A 12,285-nucleotide genomic window follows, 5' to 3' on the forward strand; every position below is an offset into this window, starting at 1 on the left:
ATATTTTTTTCTTGTTGTTGTGAGTTTATGATGTTTAAAAGGAATGCTGTAACATTAAGGTGAGACACATGTAATGTGTGCGACAGATTAAGGATGAGGCAGGAATTGATTCAGAATTTAAGCATTTTACTCAATGGTTTAAGCAAAAGATGTAACAATAATAGTAGAAAAAGAAATAAACATTTACAATATTGTCTTTAAACGAAAACAACAATGATAAGCCAAATTAAAGAAATTAACAAAACAAAACAATTCTTAAATCTAATGTCTAAACTAGGCGACAAAAATAAATAATGAAAATAAAATCTATATCTTCAGTCACGACACCCGATGTAAACTAATTAAACTACAAACTCAAAACTACACAGGGGGCGAAACTCAAACTAATCCTAAAAAAATCAATCTAAACTAAAACAAACCTTACAAGAAGGTCATAAAGTTCAGTTTAGAATCACACAACAACCATCAAAGCCTTTACTCAAACCCAGCAAAGTTTAACAAGTAAACTCGAATTACCACAGTAAATAACAAATAATAATAAAAATAATAAATCATCTAATAGCCTAAGCATGACAAAAAATGCAACAGCGTGGCACCCAAAGGTATGCCGAGGCAGAGCGCACACCAAACACTGATCTTTAGCAGCTTTAAATCTCCGCGACTCATCCGGGGATTGGTTGATCTGGCACCATCATAATAATGATGGACGGTTAACTGAACCTATAAGAAAACTAAGAGTGGAGTGAGAAGCTGAGAGAGAAGGGTGAGGAAAATAAATACACAAAAGTAACATCCAAAACAATATATAGTTTTAATGAATCTTACTCCCAACCACTTTACTTTGTTTTGTTTTTTCCCAATCTTTTAATTACTTAGAGACCAAGAAGAAAGTTTTGCAGTGTATGTTTGATTAGGGATGAAGTATACAGGACATATTTTAATATATGATAAAAAACTAAAGCTAAATCACACTTATAGTTTTGACTCTTGAAAATAACACCAGTAAGCGCCTTAAGCCTCATATTTCCTTGTGTTAAATGGCAAAATTAAATTTACTGCCTCTTCCACTCCCTTTTCTCAGGTCCAGTATATCATCTCTCAGGATGGAGTTCAGCATTTGCTCCCAAGAGAGTATGTGCTGGTATCATGGGAAACACATTCAGGTTAGTCTTTGTGCTTTACATCATTCATAACCCAAGAGTCCAGAACTCCTCATGGTTTTTAATGAACAGTTCACTGATGGCTCATCTGATCTGTAACTGCAACCCAAGAAGCATTTTTAGCTTTTTATGGTCTGTTGGATGCTTTTTCATCATCATGACTAAAACCCTGACTTTGAATTGCAGATGGGGGACTGGCAAATCACTCACATTCAGTATGAACATGATGGGATGTTTCTACAGGAACAACAGGTTGAGTTCAGAGCCAATACTGGCACACTTGTTTACTTTGTTCATGTTGTAATTACTGTAATTCAAATGTAACATGATTGCTTATAAATACTTGAACTGTTTGTGTTTACTTAACATGAACAGTAAAACCAATGCATGATGTATGTCTTAACTAAATCAGAAACTTTTATTGTTTTGTTTTGTTAAACATTTTGAGAGGCCTGAAAACAAACCTTTGAAAATTGGTTTTAAAGACCAAGTTTTTGAAAATGCTACAGATTTAAATTAAAATGTTTTCTTTGTAGATTACATGGCATGTAAGTGTAGATTACAGATTACTTAACAATACAACAAAACTATAAACATCATATGTTTGCAGGCACATAGTGTATTTTATAAAAAGAAATTGCCAACTACTGGCCTGACATAAATAGTACAGCATTTTTCGGCCTTTTCACAGACTCATCTGAATGTCACATTCTCATGTTACGATGTTTGTATTTTAAAACATTTCTAAAAACAGTTCTGAATTCACAGTAAAATATTGGAATTTTATATGGATGATTTGCTGATGTCGCAGTGACTGATATGTTTAGGCTTTGGGTCAGCGCTGGACTGTATTCTTTAAAAGTGTAGTTCTAAAAGTGCGCCTTAATGATGCCAGTGGCAACTGCAGTGTGTGTTATAAATGACTGGATGCTGTTCAAACCTCATGCCAGATTTTTGTCACTGGGACTAGATCACAATATAAGCCACATCACAAGTGAGTTCAAAAATATATATTTTTATTAGAGACATACACAAAAACAACTGTAACAATAAAGAAGTGAATAATACAATAACAAGACACTATATATTAACAGCAAAGGTGTCAACTGGCTACTCCAGCATGAACCAGTCGTGGTAAGGCATCTGTCCTAGAAGAATTCTGTGCTCTGGAATCTGCTGCAGACAAGCCCACATCAGATCACAGCATTCTGTGAAAAACAAAAGGAGAGGTGAGATTATTATTATTATTATTATTATTATTATTAAACTGTTTTTTTAACTTGTTCTTTGATGAACATCTCACCTTGAGAGAGGGTAAATTTGGACCAGTCATGCTCCAGGTAGTACAGGTCATACGTCGTTGGGAAATCTCCATGCAGCAATGTGAAGAGAAGAACCCCAAGAGAATAGACAGTTGCTGGTTTGGCATGGTAACATCCTCTTTTGTAAAACTCTGGCGGCATGTACGCTTCTGTGCCTGGAGGAGAGACATTTAGTTAAATCTCTGTGTCAGCATCATGTTGATAAATATACCAGATGGGTTTCAGGTGTGCTAATTACTGAGCTTTTAAACCGTATATTAATAATACTTATGTACATTCATAACTAGTGTTGTCAAAAGTATCGATACTGACACTCCTCACAGTCATATTTGCTGAGCATGTGAACACCAATGGCCAATCAGTGGTGTTTAACAGCGTTCAATTGGACATTTTTAAAATGTCAGTCCCAAAGTCGATACTTTTGACAACCCTATTTAAAACACCTACCAGAAAAGGTGGAGTATGCTGATTCCATCATGTAATCTCCGCAGCCGAAGTCAATCAGCTTGACCTCCAGTGTGTTTGGGTTTACAAGCAGGTTTTGCAGCTTAATGTCTCTGTGGAATACTTCCCGGTAGCAGCAAACATTGGCAGCATGAACAGCTTGGCCCATGATAGTTTGTGCCGTTTGCTCGGTGAGGACGCCTCCGTTGAGTTGCAGGAATGCCTCCAGGTCCATACTTGGCGTAGGCCGCTCCATGACCATGACATAATGGTCTTTGAAGACCTGCCAGTCTAGGAGCTGAATTATATTGGCACACCTGGAGCCACTGCTGGCCATACTTGCCAAGGTGATCTCTAGAGGTGGCTGGTCATGAGACTGAAAACAAAATAATAATGTTGGTTTTCAAACAAGGATTTTTAACCACAGCCTGTTGTCTAATATTAAATATAAGACATTATGAGTTGAACACAGTGACTGAGAAGAGAAAAACAGAAAGTGTAGTGTACTTACAGAGCAGAGATCTCGCATACTTGGTGTCATCTGGGCAAATTTAACAGCCACCTGTTTAAAGAAATAAGCGAACAATTAACATGTGCATCCAGATCATTTCATTCAAATCCTGAACAGAGGTTTCATCAATTTGAATTCTCAGAAATGTCAAAACAATGAAAGCATGTTTCTGATGATGTTCTTTAAATAGTGAACTTCATCAAAGAATTTGAGTCTACAGAAATGAATACCTGCAGACCATCCTGTATGCGGATCCCCTCAAAAACAGAGCCGAAACCTCCTTCACCGAGCTGCTTTCCCAGATTGTAGCGGGAGCTGATGTCATCTGTTAAAAAAGAAGAACATTTAGCTGACTGGACACAAAATCTTATTCAATTATAAACCAAATAAAACACAGAGTTTACAACAAATAAGACTTTCTCCATAAGAAAAAAATATTATAGGAAATGAAGGAAGTGAAAACTTCTTTACTCTGTTAAAAATAATTTGGGAAATATTTGAAAATGGAAAAAAATCACAGGAGGGCGAATAATTTCGACTTCAACTGTATAATTTTAAAATGTTTGATAAGCCTAAACAAATGTTATGAATTCTAGCAATAAACTTACTATTGTCCAAACAGGTCTCATCATCTGCTGTAAGACTCAGTGCAGAATCATCAGCGGAGTCATCTTGTGAGACCTTCTGGTTCAGTGAAGACTCCGAGTCTTCATCCAGTGCAGAGTCAATGTCAACCTGCACAGAGTCTCCGCTGAACGCTTCAAAGATGCCGTCTGTTGAGAACTGCTGACTCACTGGAGATTCAAAGCTGTTCACTTCAGATTTCACAGTGGAGTCCAAGTCTTCTTCTGCTGGAGCATCAGGAATTGAAGGTTGGAGAACCTCCAGCTCCAGATTGTTCACAGCAGTGTGAAAGAATTTCGAGCTACTGATCGGCTCGTCCTGTAGGTCATGGATCTCCAGTGCAGGGAGCGGATCTAAAGAGGGGAAGGAATATCATTAATATGATTCTGTAACTCTCTTGACTAGATATTTGAAGTTAATTTGCAAAGACATCACTCAATGTATTTTATTATAATCTTGCAGTTTTTGTGTATTGAAGTGATAATTAGCAATAAAAAAGTATGTTTAAACTATATATCTAAAGGCATAAATACAATTAATTATGAATTTCTTCTTTTAAACACAAAAATAGACCTATTCTGAAGAATATTCCTGAAATCAGCAGCCATTAAACTTCACTGTAGGAACTCAAAATACTGGAAGTCAATGGCTGAATTCAGTATTTGTGTTCAACACAAGAAAGCACCTGAAACAGGTTTTAGGAGTGAATTATGACAGAATATTCACGTTTATGTGAACTGTCCCTTTTAAGAAACTACCTAAAATTCTTAAATGTTTCTAGTCAATTTTATTTCTTATCTTTAAACAGCTACTCTGACATGTTCGGTGTGTTTTAGCATTGTTTTAGTAATTAAAATTCATAAACCTAATTTACCATCAACAGTAGCTCTTCTGGGGAAACAGGCTTGGAAGAGGGGCGGGTCATCGGTTATCGGATGACGGTGGTTTTCTGTCATGTTGCCGGTGGATTTAAGCGGCTCACGGGGTGGTTCGTGTGCACACTTGATACCGAACGCTTTCTTTAAACGGGAAATTAACTTTGAAAAGGCCATTTTATCACCGTTGTGTGGAATCGCAGTAAATACTGAACTACTAGTCGTCGAAAGAAGCAATGAGGGTTTCTGCTTGATTCAGTCAGCGTTAATTAGCCACTGATGATGTCAGAGTTACGTGGTTCCATTTGGAACGCGAAAGAACATTTTCAAAACACGCGGGGACTTTTTAAAACACAATAACTCAAACAACTAATGCAGGGCCGCGCTAGACTGACTGGCTAATTTGCCTTAAAGTGCACACACATCCACGTTATACACACACACACACACACTTAGGTCAGAATTATTATCCCCCCTTTTTCTTTTCAGTTTAGTCCCATTATTAATCTTAGTCGACACAGCAGATCGAACCACCAACTTTTCCAGCATATGTTTTACACAGCAGATGCTCTTCCTGCTGCAAGCCACCTCTGGGAAACCTTTTAATTTTTTCTCTATTAAATATTTCCAAAATTACATTTAAGAGAGCAATGAAATTTTCACAGTATGTCTGATATTTTTCTTCTGCAGTTTTATTATTTATTGAGTATAGTATAAATATTACTTATTATTAAGTCTTATTTGTTTTGGCTAAAATAAAAGCAGTTTTTATTTAAAAAATAACATTTTAACGTCATATTATTAGCCCATTTAAGCTTTTTTTTTTCCAATGGTCCACAGAACAAACCATCATTATACAATAACTTGCCTAATTACCCTAACCTGCCTAGTTACCCTAACTAACCTAGTTAAGCCTTTAAATGTCATTTTAAGCTGTTTAGAAGTGTCTTGAAAAATGTCCAGTCAAATATTATTTACTGTGATTATGGCAAAGATAAAATAAGTCTTTCACGATGTAATTTCTCATTTTAATAATAGTTTTAAAGGATATCTGTGTGGTATTTAGTGACTCATTATGTTTTTAATTTAAATTAACTAATTTAGTAATGTTTGTATGTAACTGGACTTGTAAAAAAAAATTTTATCTAAAACTTCTTCTCAATTAACATTAGTGACAACATTAGAAAACCATAGATAAGAGCTGACAGTTACTTACAGCCATTTATTTATTGCCATCCTGGGTTTTGCTTTCAATTGCAAATTTCTTTCAAAATGTAGCACTTAATATTTAATTAGTTTCTGTCATTTGAAAGTAATTGTTTACAGTTTTGCAATATTTCTGTCTCTATTGTAATGTTACACTACTTTTGCATTGATTCTTAGCTAATTTTTGATATCATGGGTATGACCTATTATCTAGACTGTATATCAGTGGTTCCTAACTGTTTAGAGTGGCATACTCCTAACATCCTTCTCCATTCTCTTTTCCGCTCAGACTGCAGTCTCTTCATTTAAGCACAATATTTGCAATTTAAATAAACATTTTCTGTGAATTCTTTACCTTTATGAATTCTTCTTTTTTACATGAATAATGTTTAGAATAAAGTATAAAGAAAAATATACAACCATAGTCAAAATTAAGTTATTCATGCATTAACTGAGCCCGCCAGTAGGTGGCAGTAAAGCCCTGTTTTAAGTGAATAAGACATTTATTCAGTAACAAAGCAACGGTTGCATTTATGAACAGGTCAATGAATCGACTCTCACAATTCATTTCAACCACAGATTCATTCACCAAAATAACCCACTCTAGCCGAAGAAACCACTGGACCGATGTGAATGCTACCAGGTTGGAATAATGATTAATATTCTTGTAGATTGAAGATTTTGTTGACATTAGGTTTTATAGAGTTACAAAAAAGGTAAAAAATTGTTTTAACTGCGAACTGTACTGATTTTGTGTGAACATGCTACATGCTAACACTGTCATGGCATCCAACAACTGCAACCAGCAGGGCATCCAGCATGACGTTTAGTGTTTACTGTTGAGTAGAACCACGACACACACATTATCAACACACACATCAACACACACACACACAGAGACAGACGGAATATCAGAAACTTATCTCAGCTCCAAATTAACATCACAAACTGCCATGAGAAGTAACACAGACTTCTTCCAGAATCATCAGTCATTTATAATTTTTTGTAAGTTTCATTTATAGCCTTTGTAAATAGTGAAAGAAATTTATCTTTGTGTTCCTACAATGTTTAGCCTTGTAAAGGTAAAATAAATATGTATAGAGAAAACTGTATTTAAGAAGAATAATGGACATGTCTCTGTGGATGCTGCTTTAATGACAGTCTGTATATACCTGTAGGCTGGAGGATTGACGTCATATTGCTATGAAACAGTTGCTAGCTGTAGCTAAAATGCTTATAAAGAAGGTTTTGATCATTTGCTGTTTCATCTTTAGCTTCTTTAGTTTTACAGATGTCTTTCTTTAAACATGGCTACAAACAGGAACTTTAAATGCAAACCAAAGAAATCAAAGCCTCTTTATCTGAATCTAACACTGATTTTCTTGCATTAGTTGTGCTATAATATTGTACAATTCTGGTTTTACAAAGCTGTTGTCTGCTGCATATGATCAGTGGTGGAAAGAGTACAGAAATATCATACTTAAGTAAAAGTGCCATGACTTGCCTATAAACTTAGTGCAAGTAGAGTAAAATTATCTGTTGTATTTATTACTTAAAGTATGAGTAAAAAGCAGCCCTTTCTAAAGTACTCGAGAGTAGTAAGTATTACGCTGTAAAAAGCTGATGCATTGGCGACCATAATTCAATGTCCAGTCAGCGTCTAAAGACATTTTGATGTACAATAATGATGTCAAGTGACGTTGATATTTGGTTGATTTTAGGTTATGTTATAAAAGCATCAAGCCAATATCTTAAACCAACATCACGTTGATGTCAAATACTGACCAAAATCCAACATCTGATAGCTGTCATTGTGGTAACGTCCACACAACCTCAAGCTGTAACATCTTTAGACGTTGATTTTAGGTTGGACATCCGATTTTCATTTCCAAACAAAATGCAGCGTCTCCATGACATTGGAAGACAACGTCAGTCTGATGTCGTGTTGAGGTCTTGTGCCTGCTGGGTGTTTAAGGCCATTTCGGTCATCATACAGTAAACACCCATGATCTTCTCATCAGTGACATGCATATAAACAGTCTCTGGGTCATTGAGTATAAAGATTTTGGACAATTTTAATGCTTGCAAACAGTTTGCTGCAATTATAAATCGCCCAAGTCTTGAGGTAGATCTTTATGTTGCGATTTACTTTCTGTGTGCGATTTAACTGGACAGGAATCTCAAGACTGATTTTTCCTATTCCCATAGACAAGACAAAATAAAGTAGTGACTACAGGTTAAAGTAGTGGAGTAAAAGCACCGATACAGCACTGAAAATGTACTCAAGGCAACACACATTTTTAAAACTACTAAGTAAATTACAATTTCTGAGAAAAGCTCCTCAATTACAGCAGTTTAAGTATTTGTAGTGTTACTTTACACCACTGCTTCTCACTACACAAAGTCTGTCTTGAATAAAAAGGAAATCACTTTAAACATTATTAACACATAATAATAATAATAATAATATCAAAATCACTTTAGACAGTATTAACACATAATTATAATATCAACACAAACAGGAAAACAGTTGTTTACTATCATCAAGTCCTTCAGTTCCACTCGAGGTCTCCATGATCTATGCCCTGGTTTGGTGGCTCCTGAAAATAGAATTATAAAAAGTCTGTGACCTGATGACCTGAACATTCTTATATTAAGCAATGTGTTCACTTTATTCAGTAGTCAAAATCATTTCACAGGTAAAAACTGATTCAAATAATCAAATTAATAAAGCAACGATAATAAGGATGATGAGAAAACACTGATCCTTGTTTAATTCATGCTAGAAACATACTAGTAACAATTCATGCTAGAATCTTGCTAACAACTCATGCTGGACTGTCTTGTTTCCGTCTTTAAATGGTTAAATTGTTGACTGCAAGGATCTTCAACATTCTTTTTGTCATCTTGACACTTTTTCAAACTAAATAATCTACTTTTAACAGGCTTTTTCAAGCCACTATAAAGTTTGCCCTCAACCTTTATCATGTCTTTGGGAGGAAACCTATGCCTACAATAAGGGGAACATACAAACTCCACACAGAAATGCAAACTGGCCCAGCCGGAACTCGAACCAGCCAACCTCTTGCTGTGAGGCGACAGTGCTAACCACTGAGCTACTGTGCCACCTTGAGGTGCCACCTTCCCTCTTATGTTTATTTTTCCAGAAGCCATCTCACTTACAAATACACCAAATCAGCACTAAATAGTTACGAAATAAAAGGCACAACTGGATTATGCTGATTTTAAATTTCCAGCAGTACTGATGCCTACAGGCTTTTTTTTGGTTCTCGTTCTGGAAGTGCTGTCTCACATGCTGACGGTCCAGGCCAAAGGAAACATGGACGGGGAAGTCCTCGAAAATCTGAAAGCAAGGCTGGAGCAGTGGTTGAGGTCAAGAAGGAGGAGCAGCCTGAAGAGGAAAAAGATGACGTTGTTGATGCAGGCGCTCTTGATGATCAAGGTCAGTGGAGTGCAGATTGCATTCTATATATTTCATCATTTCCTATATTTAAATGTATTTTAATTGTACACACAGGTGACAGTGATTATAAACCAGCTGATGAGGAGGCCAGATCCAGACTGGCTGTCAGGCACTTCACTCCTCCTCCCTCCTGCTCTTCATCATCTCCCGCATCTACCTCACGGAAACGTCCTCGCAGGATGGTGGGGCCTCCTCGCAAATTTCTTCCAGATTCAGGTTAGGGTTAGTCTAGCTTTTTGGGTCACAGAGGTAAAATAAGTGAAGTTTCACAAACTAATTTCAAGAGGAGTGTGATATGATTGACCGCAGCTGGTCCCGATCGGTAATCATTAGCTAGCCAATCGGATTATTCAAAATTTAACACAAATATCCAGCCTAACTTTTCTCCCTGTCTTCGCTTTGCAAGACCTCCCCCCATCCATTCATCCCATCTCCCACTTCCACAATTTTAAGATCGGGCTACTCGGTGGCTCAGTGGCTGACACTGCTACCTGAAAGCATGGTTCAAGTCCTAGCTTGGCCAGTCGGCATTTCTGTGCGGAGTTTACATGTTGTTTAAGTGTGAACTCTTGAAAATGTTTAAATAGCAACTTTCATATGAGTGGGATAACCCTAAATTTTATGAACAGAGTCACCAGCAGCACCATCTGAAACCAACAATACAGAGGATCCTCGAGCTCCTGAAGAAGCAAGTTCCTCCGGATTGGAGAACAGATCTGTTTCGTTTTCCAATGGGACAGTAGTGTAAAAAGGAGTCAGCCAGTCAGATTCTGAGAACAGAGATACTTCATCAACACCAGCCTCAATGATCTTGAGTTCCTGCCCAAAAAAATGAGGACGACCTTCCAAACGCTTCCTTCAAAAAAAGTACAAAAAATACATGAATCGCAAGTAAGTATTGTTTTACTACTTGTTATGACTTCTTGATGTTAATCTAGAGCCTGAAGTATGTAACATTTATATTGTACCATAGACCATTCTGTGTAATGCGGGAGGAAATGAAAACCATGCATCATCCAAAATACTGCCAAAAAATTATAATTTATTATACAAAATCAAAGTTAAACAGAAAATAGTAATAATAAAGAAGAAGAATATAGATAACAACAAATACTACAAAAGGTTAATTATAATTAAAAAGGTTAATTAAACCCTGCAGGGGAAGAGGACAAAAGTGTCGGTGAAATAAAAGAAAATAACAAAAACAAACTAACTCCGCATAACCTTTTCACCTAACTGAAAACAAAATAATAGAAAACAAGTCTTCAGCGTGTGCCTGGCCTAACTTACCTACTCTAACCCAACCAAACAGAAAAATACAAAGACAGCGCTCACTGCTAAACCTGGGCAATTTTTCAATATCAAGTGCGCAAAGTTCACACTTGCGTCCTTGGAAGTTCAGACTTGCCAAGTTCGGATTTGGAAGAACGAACTCCCGAGGACGCAAGGACACAAGTCGGGTACTTCTTCAAATGCAACTGCAGTGTACTTTATAACGTCTCTTACCTCACTCACCATGGATTCATCAGTTTCACTGTACATTAACAATAAAATGATTTAATTATATCAAGCACGACCCAGTAATTAATATTATGTTAATATTATAAATCTACATTATTGATTTAAGAAAATGTATTCATATATTCATATAAATGTGAAGTAAAATGAGTTATTATACACAGACATGTGTCTTTGATTATCAGATTTAATAAACGGCAATGGTAATTATACAAGTGTATACACGATAACAAATAAAGATGATGTCAAACAATTTGGCTAACAAAGACAAACAACGTACAACATGGTAACCTAATTAAAGACAGTTATAAAAGGTAACAAAATAATACTGCCAAAATAATACACCTGAGAACAAATGATAGATTTAAAGACCAAAAACTGTCTGCTAGATATTCACATGATGAATTAAAAATCATGTTTTAACTACAATGGAGTGATGAGATCCAGCGGTACATCCGAGATGGACTGGCCGAAGTAAAGCTCTTCTCGGTGGGGGAGGTGATGAAGGAGCTCCCGCTGGCAGGCTGGGAGTTGGAGTTCGCATAACCTGAGGCACATCGTCAAAAACGCGCTACCTTTGTGAATAAACTGACGATTCGAGTTTAAAACAACTACATTCTGCCTGAAAAACTTTTAACACTTTATTTTGTGACACAGTAAAGGAGTATTTTTAAAACCGTGTGGGTTTTCCCCTCTGCCATTAGCGTTTGCTGGTTTAGCTGCATTGCATTCTGGGATACCTGAGCTTCGCAAGTTGCACAAGTCACCTCTCGAAGCATCCTTGGTGAAAACCGCAGAACAAGTACACATCGAGAATTTTATCTGTACTTGGCAAGATGTGAGCTTTGAATTGGAACAGTACTTTGGTGACGGTTGATGACGTTTCACAAGAACACAAGAACGCAAGTATAGACAAGAACGCATATTAAGAAACAGCCCTGGTGTGCCTATACACAGGTTCGCTAGGTGTTGTAAGAATGTTAGTCGCGTGACATTTCCACTCCAAATCCTTTGGGGCAACTGCAAAGTTTATCAACTAACGATCTCAGATGAAGAATAAAAATAACGAAAGTAAGCAAGATGGCAATGTCATCTTTGTCAACTCATACCAAAAACAAAAGAAATAACAAGAGGCAGATTA

General features: G+C 36.5%; 3 protein-coding genes and 1 long non-coding RNA gene across 4 annotated transcripts in view; 3 read left to right on the forward strand and 1 right to left on the reverse strand.

The window, feature by feature from the left end:
* LOC108190952 (zinc finger protein 335) overlaps positions 1-12,285 on the forward strand; it is a 78,320-nt gene that overhangs the window by 49,291 nt on the left and 16,744 nt on the right.
* On the forward strand, positions 1,470-6,489 carry LOC147835590 (uncharacterized). Its single transcript, XR_015497956.1, has 3 exons — positions 1,470-2,154; positions 2,255-2,389; positions 4,060-6,489. It is a non-coding gene; the product is annotated as an uncharacterized LOC147835590 (long non-coding RNA).
* Positions 2,160-5,258, reverse strand: LOC795802 (serine/threonine-protein kinase pim-1). Its single transcript, XM_087264720.1, has 7 exons — positions 4,936-5,258; positions 4,046-4,414; positions 3,668-3,762; positions 3,438-3,488; positions 2,930-3,302; positions 2,464-2,637; positions 2,160-2,368 (listed from the first exon to the last, which is right to left on the reverse strand). Exons 1-7 carry the CDS (start codon positions 5,111-5,113, stop codon positions 2,271-2,273), a joined length of 1,338 nt encoding a protein of 445 aa, XP_087120846.1. The 5' UTR covers positions 5,114-5,258; the 3' UTR covers positions 2,160-2,270.
* The window catches only part of LOC137490316 (uncharacterized), an 18,668-nt gene continuing 13,048 nt past the window's right edge, over positions 6,666-12,285 (forward strand). Inside the window, exons 1-4 of the mRNA XM_087264768.1 lie at positions 6,666-6,785; positions 9,445-9,605; positions 9,681-9,842; positions 10,256-10,517. Coding sequence (XP_087120894.1) covers positions 6,676-6,785; positions 9,445-9,605; positions 9,681-9,842; positions 10,256-10,374 — 552 coding nt within the window. The 5' untranslated portion in view covers positions 6,666-6,675 and the 3' untranslated portion in view covers positions 10,375-10,517. The remainder of the gene's footprint in view (positions 6,786-9,444; positions 9,606-9,680; positions 9,843-10,255; positions 10,518-12,285) is intronic.

The sequence above is a fragment of the Danio rerio genome, chromosome 8 (assembly GCF_052040795.2).
Source record: "Danio rerio strain M-AB ecotype USA chromosome 8, GRCz13ab, whole genome shotgun sequence".
Taxonomy (NCBI): Eukaryota; Metazoa; Chordata; class Actinopteri; order Cypriniformes; family Danionidae; genus Danio; species Danio rerio.

Coding starts and splice junctions, on each gene's coding strand:
- LOC795802 (XM_087264720.1), bottom strand. CDS start 5,113: ATGGCCTTTTCAAAGTTAATTTCCCGTTTAAAGAAAGCGTTCGGTATC. Junction 4,415..4,935: donor CAGAAGAGCTACTGTTGATG/GTAAATTAGGTT, acceptor TCCCCTCTTTAG/ATCCGCTCCCTGCACTGGAG. Junction 2,638..2,929: donor AGCATACTCCACCTTTTCTG/GTAGGTGTTTTA, acceptor TCTCTCCTCCAG/GCACAGAAGCGTACATGCCG.